General features: G+C 44.8%; 1 protein-coding gene across 1 annotated transcript; it reads left to right on the plus strand.

The window, feature by feature from the left end:
- Nucleotides 1-6,992: 6,992 nt before the first annotated feature.
- Nucleotides 6,993-13,581, plus strand: ANKRD40 (ankyrin repeat domain 40; the record flags this gene model as incomplete). Its single annotated transcript, XM_006153616.2, is given in 4 exon segments — nt 6,993-7,141; nt 7,466-7,954; nt 10,324-10,505; nt 11,215-13,581. Coding segments are annotated over 4 exon segments (967 nt in total), but the record flags the coding sequence as incomplete, so codon positions are not given.
- Nucleotides 13,582-14,688: the final 1,107 nt, after the last annotated feature.

A 14,688-nucleotide genomic window follows, 5' to 3' on the forward strand; every position in this document is an offset into this window, starting at 1 on the left:
GGGGGGAGCGGGGGAGCCCTGGGGTCAGCGCAGCCGGCCTGGGGCGTGGGGCCATCGGCCACGACCTGGGCCCAGCGCTGTCCCCTGGACGCCCGGCCCGGGCGAGGCCAGGCGCCTCGAGCCTCCGACGTTGCGCTCTCGAGGCCAGCCTTGGCCCTCCTGCCTCATGAAGTCAGGAGCGCGTCCTGCCCAAATCCCTGCCCACGTGGTTCACCCGGGCAGCGCCCACCCGTACTCTGGCGCCCCCACCGTCCCCCCTTGGTCGCACCCCAACTTGGCTAACTTGGCCAGAACGGTGCTGGAGGCTCTGATTCTCAGCGATTATGCGTTGGAGCTCACCCCGGTTTGAGTGTTGAAATGTTTTGCTGTCTGTGCATCAGAATCTGAAAAACAACACTTCGCGCAGAGCTAAAACCCAAAGGCCACTGAGCAAATACGAATCTTATAAACTAGCACGATTTCTTTAGCCAAGACCAGAAAAAAACTGAAACCAAATGAAACCACACACAATTGCATCCTTATTCTGCTTCTCCGGAGTCTCCCTGCAGCAATGATAAGCTGCCACCCACAGCTGCCTGTTGAGGGAAGGTTTGTTTAGCCTGTAGTGTTTTTTGCTTTGTTTTCTTGTTACAATTAAAAATTTAGAAAATTTCATCCGAGGCTTTAAGATGTCTGCCTGCTGGTTGAATCCGTCACAATAAGTAAGGAGTCTCATTTTAAAATGTTCTTAATCATCTTTAGTTTTAAGCTACAAAATGTGGGATTATCCTACCCTCCTTACTTAAAATTATATTTGATCGAGGTAATACTCAACATATTTTGATACCTTAGACATAAGGTGGGTTTGCAGATACTTGATTTTTTTAAAGTAGAGTCTATTTTGGAACCAAAAGGGACAGTGGAGATAGGTTCAACCCCAGAGAATAATGCCCTGCGACATATAACTGTCAATCTAATCAGACCAAAGCCAAAATTTCCTGACTTCCTCAAAATCTACATCTTTTCCCTAAAGAAAATGGCCTAGATAGTTGTCTGGAGGGCCAAGAAACAGGAGATGCTGCCTTCTTTATTTTGCTTAAAAGCGTTTGCAAACAAACTTGCTGTTGTGTGTGTTACCTTTTCCAAGCTTTTCTCTGTGGCTCACAAGCTGTGAATTACTGTTTTGGCACTGGGAGGCAGTGTTGTGTAGGGGACTGAGCCTGGTCTTTCCTGCAGGTTTTTTCCATTCCTTCCTAGTTGTGCAACCTTGCCCATGTCACTTCGTTTTCCAATTATGTCAGAAGAGTGCTGTGAGCATGAAATGAGATGGAGCCTAATAGAAATTGCTAACATTGATTGAGCTTACTCTGTAGCATAGATGTGGTTGTGTGTGTATTACACGTATTATCTTGTTCATAACTACTTAGGGGCAAAAGTATTGTTATTCTCTCCATTTTATGGATGAAGAGACGGAGGACTGATGTTTAAGTAATTTTCCTAATATCCACAATGCCCTCCCCAAGGGCATAGAATTGATAATAATTAGTGGATCTGGGAAATGAACCTTGCATCTGACCCCAAACCCTACCCTTCTAACCAAAATGCCTGCCACAGTGTAGGTATTCTGTAAATGTAAGGTGAATCTGAAGTAACCCGAACAAGCATCTCATAGATTTAATTGGGGAAGATGTTGAACATGAATCTCAAACTCAACATGTTCAAGATCAGATTTCGTTCTCCCTTCAGCTCCCTACCACTCCAAGGCTGCTCGTCTGACTCCTCTTTTCAGCCTCTCCGGTTCTCAGGCAGAACTCTAGGCATCCTCCTTACCTTCTGTCTTTCCCTCACTTTCCCTTTTTTTTTTTTTTTTTTTTTGCTATAGGGCATGTGCCCTCACCAGAAAGAGAGAGAGACAGAGAGAGAGAGAAAAATCACCCCCCAGGGGGGATGGCTACACCACAGTCCCTTCTTCTCCATTCTCCTCTTGGGATCTTAGGCACACAAGCACACAGGCCTGGCATGCCGGGCCAGGACTCGAACCTCAATCAACTACATGGGAGTCCAGCAACATAGCCATTACGCTAACTGGTGGTCCCTTTCCCTCACATCTTAATGTCTAATTAATGTGCCAGTTCTGGCAGTTCCACCTTTAGATACAGTGAAAGTCTGACCACTTCTCACCAGCTCCTCCTACACTTCTGGTACAAAGCCACCATCATTTCTCTCACCTGGATTAACGCAGTAGCCTCCTGGCTGCCATATTCTACCCTCTACCCTACACAGCACAGTGACCAGACAGATCCTGAGTCATTACTCAGATCATTTCACTGTGCTCAAACTCTCTAATGGCACCCACTCTGAGTAAAAGCCTCTAGGACTCTACAGCTTCTGCTCCTATCCCTTGGTCCTCCTTACCTCGATGCCTCCTCCCCTGGGGTTTGAACACTTTCTTACCTCTTTCTGCTCCCTGGGTTCCTTACTTTTCTGGAATACCAGGCACAATCCTGATGCAAGATGTTTGTGTTTTGTTTTCCCTCTGTCTCAAATGCTTCCCCCAGCCCCCCAGATACCACATGGTTTGTTCCCTCACCTCCTCCTCACCTCCTTTAGAGCTTAGCTTAAATGTCACCTACTTGGTAAAGCCTTTTCTTGGTCCTCAATTTAAAATTGCACAGTACTTCTCTCCATCTTCTGGCATTCCTTAATCCCTCTCTTAATTGTCCCTATAACAATTTTTCAAAAGTTTTTATTTATTTCTTCCATGTGAGACAGAGACAAAGAGAAGAGGAGAGGTACCCCAAGAGGGTCTTCATGCCACAGCCCACCCCCATTCTCAGCCAGCCCAGATCATGGACATGTGCACATGCCCTGTGTGTACAGGGATTCCCAGGACCTCTCCCCACGGGTCCAGCTGCAATACCACCTCCTGGCCCCATGTCTGTAATACATAATCACCGCCAAGCATAGTGTATGCATTGCTTATTTACTTGCTAACTGCCTCAGTTTCCTCATCTGTAAAATGGGGAAATGTTGACAATAGTACTTATACATCGGTGGTTTTTTTTTTTTTTTTGAGAGGGATTTTTTTTTGATTGTTTTGTTATAGGGCGTGTGCGCTTACCAGAAAGACAGAGAGAGACAGAGAGACAGCGAGAAATTGCCCCCAGGGGGGATGGCCACACCGCAGTTCCTTCTCCTCCATTCTCCTCTCAAGATCTTGGGCACGCACGCACATGTGCCCGGTGTGAGTTTAAGCCACCGGGTCCGGGACTTGAACAGCAGTAGACTACATGGGAGTTCAACGACATAGCCGTTATGCTAACTGGTGGTCCCTCATGGGTTGTTTTAAGGATGACATGAGTTACCATATGTAAAGTCTTTAGTACAACATCCAACACGTAAAGCATTATATCTGTGCTAACTGTTGTTACTATTATTAGTTCAAAGAATTATTTTATTTAACTTTATTTATTTATTAATTTTTAATTTGACCAGAGAGGGACAGGGTGAGAAAGAGAAAGTGAGAAAGCAATCACCAGGTCTGGGACTCGAACCCAGTCGGCCATGTGGGAGCCAGCACCCTTAACTACCACGCCACCTGCCAGCCCCACTACTTTTATTATTAAGCAAGTTGCTGGAAAGTATAATATAAGGTCACCCTCAAAAAACTTACTCTTCAGCATAGAAAAGTGGAAGGGTGACTACTTTCAGTTCTCAGTTGCTCAGTATCCACGATTTCAGCACTGATGAATGAGGCCCAGTTGATGAATGATGCCTGGTGCCTCTGGTCCGAAATACTTCCTAGCACTAATAGGACATTCTGACTGCAAATGTAAAGATGAAAGAGTTGGAGTTCAAAGATAGAGTTCCCACATTAATTGTAATCCAGTGTCAGGCATATCTCAGCTTTAAGGAACAAGTATAATGGCTCAGGAAGAATTTGAAAATACTGCCTGACTGCAATGGCTCTGAGTTATGGCCGCTCAGAGTCACATCGCTCTGGGCTGCAAATGATGATCATGAGGGCACAGGGCTGAGGGGACGTGCTGTGTTGACTTAACCCCACTTTACATGGTACTGCTTTAGCTGGGTGATCTGTCCCAGAGTCTCTCAGACCCACCAGCAGTAAATTACCTCCTCCATGCTCAAGTTTGCCAGAAACAAGTGATTTACTACTAGCAAGTGAGCACTCTGTTCCCAAAAAGGAGCATATTTTTCTCATAATGCTCCATTCATTTTTGAGTGCTCACTTATCATTAAAACTACTCGCATTCAAGGCCATGTCATAGACGTCCACACACACACACACACACTGTCGTCTGTAGTTCGCCCAGAATCAGATAAATGTTCTACTCTGAGCAATGTCCAGCTTATCCTTAGTTCACTAATTCTGCAAATAATTAAGCACCTGTATGTGCTAAGACACTTCCTGATCTTCATGGAGCTTATAGTTTAGAAGTCTAAGGGGGACCAGCAGGTAGCATAACGGTTAAGGCACTGGACTTCGACATGGTCGACTGCAATTCTAGTCTCAGATCTAGCAGCTTGAAAATCATGCTGGGCCTTTGTGTGTACATGCCCAAAATCCTAGGAGGAGAATGAGGAGAAGGGATTGCTGTGTGGCCATCCTCCTGAGGCTGATTGCTCACTTTCCCCCTCATAGTTTCTCTTTGGCGATTACATGTACCCTTTGGCAAAAACCTTAAAAAAAAAAAAAAGAGTCTAGATCAAGACTCTTATATTTTCCCCAAGTTGGGAGGCATTTCCTCATAGAGTATGCCTTAAAAGCACTGAATAAAGGGCCAGTAGGTGGCACGGTGGTGAAAGTGCTGGACTCCCACATGGCCAACTGCGGTTTGTGTCCCAGACACTATGGCTTGAAAATCACACCAGGCATATGTTGTATGTATGCCCAAAATCCCAAGAAGAGAATGAAGAAGGGCTTGTTCACGGCCACTCCCCCTGGGGTCTCTGATGAGTGCATATGTCCTTGGTACAAAAACAACAACCACAACGAAAACCTGGATAATATAATTCTAATGAACTATATTGTAGAATGTCACTCTGAAACAGCAGTGGAGTTAGCTGCTTCCAGGTAAACAATCTAGCTTTCTATTAAGTCACTAACATTACGGTGCCCGTGCAAACCAGCTTTTTCTCCTGGTATCAAATAAAATTTCCCAGGTTAATGACCTAACTCTCACTATTGAACATATGCTGCATTCCTCACCATGTTTGTAGCTCTGAGGTTATTTATCTCAGTTCAGAGAATTGAATGAGGACTGTTAAAATGAGGGGGAGAGGACTAGCAGATGGCATGGTGGTTAAGGCACTGACACTCCCAGGTGGCTGATCATGGTTCGAGTCCTGGACCTGGTGGCTTGCTTTCTCGCCTTCTTTCTCTTTCCCCCTCTCTCTCTGGTCAAATTAAAATAAGTGAATGAATAAATAAAAATAAATAATTATTGTAAAAAGAGGGGGAAAATACTTTCTTTCCATATATGTATTCAACTTTGGCAACTAGGGATGAATTTAGTAGCTCCAAATACTTTAATTTCTGTTAAGATGCAACTTTTGCTGGCATGCTAATTACATTTCTACACAGTATTAAAATAATAACCCTTTGGAATGTACAGAATGAATTCCTATGATTAAATAATTAGTTATACTTAAATGAGTCTGATATATTAAAGAGTCTGCTCTCTAAAAATTTTGGACATTAATGTACATTTTTAAAATGCTTTAGGGGTACCAGCAGATGGTGTAACAGTTATATTGCTGGACTCTCACATGGTCCACTGCAATTTGAGTCCCAGATCTGGTGACTTGAAAAAACGAAGCCAGGTGCTTGTGCGTGCATGCCCAAGATCCCAGGAGGAGAAAGGAGAAGGGATTGTGGCATGGCCATCCCCCCAGGGGGTGATTTCTCACTTTCTCTTTCACTGTCTTTCTGCCAGAGTGCACATGCCCTAAGGCAAAAGCCTCTGGGGGGGGGAATAAAGTGCTTTAGGAATTAAAGTATGCGTGCATTGCTTTACATTTAAGCAGATGAGGATATGTTTATAGCCTTCTGGAGAGAATTAGAGATGCCAGCTTCTTCAAAAATAGAAATTTGGAAATCCTTTGTGGGGGGTATGTAGGAAAGAAAAGTAAGGAGGAAAAGGGAGCAGGCAACAGATTCAGACAGGAATATCTTCTGTCTTGAATAATATTTTAGGTGACAGAGCAGGCTAATGATTATTAGCTTAGTGATATTTAATCTTCAAGCAGCATTTAATACCTATAAAGCAAATTTCATTAGTCCTTAGAAAGGAGGGGGCGGGACCAGCAGTTGGCGTAATAGTTATGTCACTGGACTCCCATGTAGTTGACTGTAGTTCGAGTCCCGGACCCGGTGGCTTAAACTCTTTCCGGGCGCATGTGTGTGCATGCCCAAGATCCTGAGAGGAGAATGGAGGAGAAGGAATTTCTTGTTTTTTGTCTCTCTCTTTCTCTCTGTCTTTCTGGTGAGCACATGCACCCTATAGCAAAACCTCTCAAAAAAAAAAATAAAAAAGAGTGAGCAAGATAAAAATATCTTTTAAAGAAACAGCTAGGCTGGCCCTGTAGCCTAGTGGTAGCCCACATGGCTGACTGTGTTCCAGTCCCAGCCCTAGATGCTTGCGAAATGTGCTCGGCATGTGTGTACATGTGCCCAAAACCCCAAAAGGAGGGAGAAGTGGAGCAGAGGGGATTACAGCATGGCCATGCCTCATCACTGGGTGGGGGTGGGGTTATTTCTTGCTTTTCCTCTCTCTGTTTCCCTCCAGTGAGTGCATGTGCCCTCTGGTAAAATTAAAAAAAAAAAAAGGATATTAAATATTTTGATCATTTGCTTTGTGAAAAGAAAAATTATCAGCCTGGTTTCCTAGTTCTAGCTGAACTCACAGACTTATGTATATTTTTAAATGATGTTGATAATTTAAAATCTCAAATCACTTCTCCTCTTTCTCAATCACTTTTCTTTGGGACAGGACCTGTTTACACTGGGCATGTAAACGCAACCATGGCCAGGTGGTCTCTTACCTGTTAAAATCGGGAGCGGACAAGGAGATTCTTACTACAAAAGGAGAAATGCCAGTCCAATTAACATCAAGGAGAGAAATCAGGAAGATTATGGGAGGTGAGTCTGTGTTTGGAGACTTTTTTTTTTTTTTTTAGTTTTTGCTGTAGGGCATGTGTACTCATTGGAGAGGGATGGAGAAAAGGAATGTGAAAAGTCACCCCCCAGGGGAAATGGTCACACAGCAACTCCTTCTCCTCTATTCTCCTCTTGGGATTTGGAGCACTCATGCACGTGTGCGTGATTCTCAAGCTACCAGGTCCAGGACTCAAATCACGGTTGGCCATGTGGGAATCCTGCACCTTAACCACCGTGCTACTCGCTAGCCTCTTGTGATAATTTTTAAACGACTATGTACATATTCTATGTTTTCTTCTTTTTAAGTGGAAGATGATGATGAGGAAGAGGACAACATCCCACAGCCGAAGAAGGAGTCCGAACTGCCCTTTGTTCCCAATTATTTGGCCAACCCAGCCTTTCCTTTCATCTACACACCTGTAGCAGAGGATTCAGCCCAGCTACAGAATGGGGGGCCCTCCACACCTCCTGCATCACCCCCTGCAGATGGTTCACCTCCATTGCTTTCTCCTGGGGAACCTGCCCTGCGAGGGGCCTTTGCTCGGGACCACACATCTTTGGCACTGGTTCAGAACGGTGATGTGGGTGCCCCCTCTGCCATACTCAGAACACCAGAAAGCACAAAACCGGGACCTGTTTGTCAGCCCCCGGTGAGTCAGAGCCGCTCCCTGTTCTCTTCTGTCCCATCCAAGCCACCAGTGGTGTCGCTGGAGCCTCAAAATGGGACGTATGCCGGACCAGCGCCAGCATTCCAGCCATTTTTCTTCACTGGAGCATTTCCATTTAATATGCAAGGTAACCCCTTGTTAGCAAAGTTTCTGCAACACGGGAGTCAATGTCCAGGAGGGTGGGATTTATTTACTTCAATATATTTTAAGCATAAGTATGAACTAATAAAAAAGTTGTAGTTTACTCAGATTTACAAACTAATTACCTTTTGCTCTCGTACCCTGAAATACTTCAAGAATTGTTCCGATTGTACCTTTCCTAAGAACAAGGATATTCTCTTATAAAACTACATTTAGTGATCAAATTTAAGAACTAAAGCCTTGGGAACAGCAGTTAGAGTAATGGCTATGTCGCTGGACTCCCATGTAGTTGACTGCGGTTCAAGTCCTGGACCCAGTGGCTTAAACTCACGCCAGGCACGTGTGCATGCGTGCCCAAGATCCCGAGAGGAGAATGGAAGAGAAGGGACTGCGGCGTGACCATCCCCCCTGGGGGGGCGATTTCTCGCTTTCTGTCTCTCTGTCTCTCTCTGTCTGTCTGGCAAGTGCATGCACCCTATAGCAAAAACCTCTCCAAGAAAAAGAACTAAAGCTTTGATGTAATACTGTTCTATAAGCTACAGTCCATGTTTAAAGTTTGCTTATTGTGTCAGCAATGCCCTTTGTAACTATCCTCACTTTTACTTCCTGTCCAGGATCACACGATTGCATTTAGTTATCATGTCATTTTAGTATCCTTTAACATGGGACATTTTTTCATCCTTGCTCTATCACTTTCACCTCAATATATATTTTTTAATTGCTAGAGGGTATGTGCACTTGCCAGTGAAACAGGGCATGGTCTCTTCTCCATTTCTTCCTCCTGTTACATTTTGGGCATGCATGCACATGCCCCTGGTGTTTTCAAACTATCAGGGCTGAGATTCAAACCATACAGTCAACCATGTGGGATCCAGCTCCCTTAACCACTAGGCCATGGAGGCAGACCAGATTTGAATTAATTTTTTTTTTTCTAGAGGCTGCATGCACTCACCAGAGAGAAAGAGAGACAGAGAAAAAGTGAGAAGCACCTCCCTGGCAGAATGGTTATGCTGCAGCCACTTCTCTCTTCCTCCATTCTTTCAGGCTTTTGAGCATGCATGCGTGCACATGTGCTCAGCATTTTTTAAAGAACTTTCTTTGTTTTTATTATTAACTTTATTCATTTATTTACTTATTTTAATTTGACAGGAGAGGGACAGAGCGAGAGTGAGAACGAGAGAGAGTGAGAAAGCAAGCTGCCAGATCTGGGACTTAAACCATGGTCAGCTATGTGGGAGTCCAGCACCCCCAACCACCACACCACATGCCAGCCCCCACCCAACATGTTTTTTAAGCCATTGGGTCCAGGACACAAACCACATGGTTGGCCATGTGGGATCCAGTCGCCTTAACTGTCACACCGTGGGCTGATCCCAGATTGGAATGTTTATTGGTCGCTTATCTCTCTGCTCTTTATGGCAACAAGTTTCCTCTTTTATCAGCATCTTTTTTTCAGGGTTTTTGCCATATGGTGCTCACCAGAGACAAACAGACGGTGAGAGGGAAAGTGAGACATCACCCCCTGGGGTGATGACCACACCACAATCCAGTCTTCTCTAGGGATTTTGGGCATGCACACACATGCACCTGGCATGACTGGGTCCACGACTCGAACTGGAGTTGGCCATGTGGGAGTCTACCACCTTAACCACCACACCATATGCTGGCCCCTCATAAGCACCTTTAGATGCATAATGGCTAAATCTTTTTAGAGTAACTCATGTGCCACATCTTATTCATGCCTTTATTCCAGCCTTCTTCTCCTTCTTCTGCTTGTGGGTAGTTTGATATCCAATCCCATTCTTAAGTCTTTACCCCTTACTTAGCTCTAGTGGCAGAAGTAAATTACCCTTCTGCACAGCTGGGACGTGGCCCTCACCTCCCTCTTACTTGTGGATCATAGACTGAGATGTAAGAAAGACAATGGAGGAAACCACCCCAGCAGAGCTAGAATTGGGCCTTTAGCAACCTCTGCGGACCATGGTTGGTTTTCTAACTGGGTGGCACAAATATTTTGGGATAAGAAATTATTTAGTATAATTATCTTCTGGGAGACCAGCAGTTGGCGTAATGGCTATGTTGAACTCCCACGTAGTTGACCGCAGTTCAAGTCCTGCGGTGGCTTAAACTCACGCCGGGCATGTGTGCGTGTGTGCCCAGGATCATGAGAGGAGAATGGAGAAGGGATTGCGGCATAGCCATCCCCCCTGGGGGGTGATTTCTTGCTTTCTGTCTCTCTGTCTTTCTAGTGAGTGCACACACCCTATAGCAAAAAATAACCTTTCCAAAATAATAGCTATTATTATTATCTTCTGGAAAAGACCTGAAATGAACATTTCTTCTCCTTTTCTCTAGAACTGGTACTGAAGGTGAGGATTCAGAACCCATCTCTCCGAGAAAACGATTTCATTGAAATTGAGCTGGACCGACAGGAGCTAACCTACCAGGAATTGCTCAGAGTCAGTTGCTGTGAGCTGGGCGTTAATCCAGATCAAGTGGAGAAGATAAGAAAGTTACCCAATACTCTGTTAAGAAAGGTAAGAAGAGTCTGTTAGAACAGCATGAGAGGTTGCTATTTGCATTTGGAAAAATTCCTAGCTTCCTCCTCAATTATATGAGTCATAGTTGAAGAAATGAAAAGGGAATCGAAAAGGAGCAAAAAGTGGTTTTCCACATTGCTTCCTTTCCCTCTACTGAGTCTCCCGACACTTGCATTTTTGAAAGTTGTAGGATATCAAAGAGAATGTTCTGAATTACCATTCACACATACCTATTTTTGGTTGTTTCTGTGGTGATCTGTAAGGATTACCTTAGCACGCTATTACATGTGCCTTGTGTCTTACAAGATAAGAACCAAATTAAACTACAGAGCAAACTCGTTTAGATACACATGTGGTTCTCCCAGTATCTCTGGGCTCTTGACTGTCAGGCTTGTAGCTCCTCGGGGCACCCAAGGAAGAGTGATCTATGCACTGCCTCTCCCTTTGGGTGGGTGCTTGTCCCTTCACAGCAGATGTTAAGGGCTTCACCGTTACAACCCAGCTCATGCCCCTGGGGATGTAACTGCACTGTCACTGACTTAGACTGCCACGGGGTTTTTGGTTTTGGGGTTGTTTTTTTGTTTTTTATTTTTTTTTACTTCTAGATTTTGAATTGAACCAAGATCTTGTGTCCATACAGCACACCAAACATAGAGATAAGTAACTTCCTCTTAATCTGTTTAACCAATTTTTTTTGTCCTTTCAGGACAAAGATGTTGCTCGACTCCAAGATTTCCAAGAGCTAGAGCTGGTTCTAATGATAAGTGAAAACAATTTTCTCTTCAGAAATGCTGCGTCCACACTGACTGAAAGGCCTTGCTATAACAGGAGAGCTTCCAAACTGACTTACTAATGCAGCAGGGACTTTTATCATGGAGTGCTGTGAAGTGCTGTCACCTCTGGGCCAAGGACAAGCCATTGATCTGAATGCCTTGGATGCCCGGAGGGCTACTGGTGCCCGGTGGAGCAGATACTCACATCGTTCTGCCAAGGTAGGGAGCTCCTGACCCCCAAGCAGCGGTGCCACTCTTCCAAGCCTCTTGGTGCACAATAAACCTATTGCTTGAAGCTCTGAACAGCTGAGAAGTGGTCTGGAGAGGCAGAAGCGGAAGCCCTGTACCTAGTGTGCTGTCTGTGCAGTGTCTGAGAGTTGTCTGAGCAGACGCCAAGAGGGAGCAGAGCCTATTCGTAGCCACTCCTGGTGACCGAGCACCTGCAAGGCCAGGATGCACTTTTCTTGGTGTCGCATGCCCACAACTCTCCTGAAATGTGAACCGCCCAGAGGGAGATTGGAGAAAGTCCAGGTACTGGACAAATGACTTTAGTGTGACTTGTCGCTGTGAGGTTTCCTATAACATATTTATAAATGTTACTCAGGTTTAAAGTATTTAAGAATACAGTTACCTAATTGTAAATACGCTGTTAACCAAAAGAGCTTCCCCTCCCCCATGTTTTCCTTTGAGAAAAGTCATGACTGCTTGTCTGTCTCTAGACAGTGATCTCTGCATTAACTTCCCCTCATGGTCACTAGAGGGCTCTCTGATGCTTTCTGAAGGAGCAACTGCTTTTACTCCGAAGCGATTCCTGTCATCTCTCTGTTTAATTGCACTGAGAAGAGCACAAACATCACCGGCCCATGCTCTCCACTTTCATTCTCCAGTAGAAATGAAAAGCAATTTTTGAGACTGATCTGTTGCTATTTTAAAGGTTATTGTGGGAAACTGAGCTAAAGGAGTTAGTATCTTTATTTTTGTATCAAAGATAAAGGTTATTTTGCAATTATTAGGATTTCTACACAACTCTGATCTCTGTTGCTTTTGTAAACAAATTCTTTGATTTTAGGAATCCCTCTACTCCCTTCACCAATCCACTTAACACAATCAATTGGGAGTTTACCAGACTTTGTTCTGAAAAACAAAACCAAAATCGCCTGATTAAACTCTGGAGCATGGCATAAGAATATTTTTAAAGAATGCCTTCAAGGATTCTTTTCCTACCCCACAGCTTCATTCGTGTTAAAAAGAAAAGCCCCGGTAGAAATAAGGACTAGCACACGTAGACACACAGGGGTGGGTGGCAGCCAGCTGTCGAAGAGCATCCCTGCTGTCTTAAGCTTTTTCCCCATAGTGCCTAGAGTTTCCAAAGAAACGTAACTTCCTAACTGTGTTAACTTCATTCTGTCGGAACACGACAATTGCGTGAACATGCCAGAAGATGTCAACGGGAGAGAATGTTGTGCTAAGATAAAGGCCTCCTGCTGCTTCCGAGATGCCGAAGTGTGGCGGAGATGTCTTCTAAGGTCAACTTCACAGAGTCACTCTGTTTTGTGACTTTAATGTACTCTGCCAATTACTGCTGGTGACTTACCCTTGTGCAATGTTTGCAGAGTAAAGGTGCTTTAGAGAGGAAACTTGAAAGTGCTTTAGAGAGGAAACTTCCTTATATTTCAACGAATCAGAAACTAGGATATCTAGATGTAGTAACCTTTTTTTTTTTCCCTTCACTTTGAAAAGAGTTGCAGTCTGATACAATTAAGTCTGGTTCTGTTCTGGAGGAAACAAATTCAGTATTAATTCATGTCTAAATTACTAGAGTTAAAACTCTTTCAGCTCCCCAGAATTAATTAGGGACCTGCAGAAGCAGTGGAGGCCCCTGACCGGGATGTGGCCAAAAGGAGAGTATTAGTTCCAGGGCATTTCCCAGGCTTGGACACATCGGCGAGGGAAGGCCTTGGTGTCTCAGGGGAGAGATGGGTCCAATGTGGCTCTGTCCTACACTGGTCTCCCTTCTGTGGTCAGCTGACTCCTGTGTATGGCAGTGGGACGACACTGCACAGTTGCTGGTAGGTGAGGTAGTCTTAATCTATGCATTCAGAGAAATATTTTTATATGCTTTGTGTAATTTATAACAAGGATTTTTTTTAGCTTTGTTACCTGTGAATTCACCCCTTCCTCCACTGCATATTTAAAGCATGTGTTCACACTGTGTGTAAACATTCACCGAAGATTGTTTCCTTGTGCATTGCTGACTGTTCAAACATAACGAGTATCATTAAACTTAAGTATTAACTGACTGAGCCTATAGTTTAATTTTACCCTTCTAAACAGCACTACTCTCCTCGTCAGAGGGGGTTCACATTGTCAGCTAGCCCCAGGGACAAGACGCTCTGCAGGAAGACTAGAAGGCCCGCTCCCCACCTGAGCCTCCTCCACCTCGCCGCTGCTGTAGCGCTTATGCCCCGCCTGTGGCACTTGGAGACAGATATCTTGTGTGGCGTCTCTCCTCCTAACACACAGCAGTCAGCTTCATTTTCCTGGAGTAGCCGAGCCAGCTAGATGGAGGTCATCCCCTATTAACCACATGTTTTGATTATGCTATTTACTTCACACAACTCAGCTCTCCTTTGGGCTGTCAGCACCTGTCAGAGCCTCAGTGAGCTCAGAAGTAAACGCCCAAGACTAGAGAGGAAATAAAGCCTCACAGCTTCAGATCTTTACGGAGAATGATGCCGAATGAATCTGCTTTTCTGTTGGTTTAGGCCAGCAAGAGCCTCACGGAGCAGACGTCATGCCAAATTGGCCTAATAAATCAGAGAGCATAGCAGAGACCTTTTCTTAGCACCAAGGAGAGGCAGCATAATTTGGGCATTTGTGCTTTCATACTTGCTTTATCACAAGGATGGAAGTCGCCTTCCATATACTCATAAACATCCTAGGCAGAAACAGCCTGCCCAAAAATGCGATTAACCTTTAACAAATGCTCCCACAGCACCGGCCGGCCCAGAACACAGAGACAACCCAGATCAAAGGAGCCATCTCCGTATCTACTGCAAACCATTTGGGGCGGGGAGGAAAAAAACCAACCATCACCCACCACCACCATCAGTTCACACCAAGGATAAAGATACCGGAAATGAGAGCTAGACAGAGGAGACCAGAAAACTGAGGAAGGTAGCCGAGAAGAAATCCATTCCCAATGTAAGGCCTGTGCCAGGTGGACTCTGACCTGCAGAAAATACACTCTTCATTGGCTTGCTCCAGAAAGCAAATTTAATTCGTCACCTCATATCTCACTGACTGGCCTTGGAGTGCAGGGGGGGCTGGGGGCTGTGGCTTCTCTGTGCTCACACGTTCCGGTTCAGCCGGACTGAGGAAAAGGAATGACTCGGAGGCCCCACTGG

This window comes from Tupaia chinensis, unplaced genomic scaffold, assembly GCF_000334495.1.
Source record: "Tupaia chinensis unplaced genomic scaffold, TupChi_1.0 Scaffold000383_1, whole genome shotgun sequence".
Taxonomy (NCBI): Eukaryota; Metazoa; Chordata; class Mammalia; order Scandentia; family Tupaiidae; genus Tupaia; species Tupaia belangeri.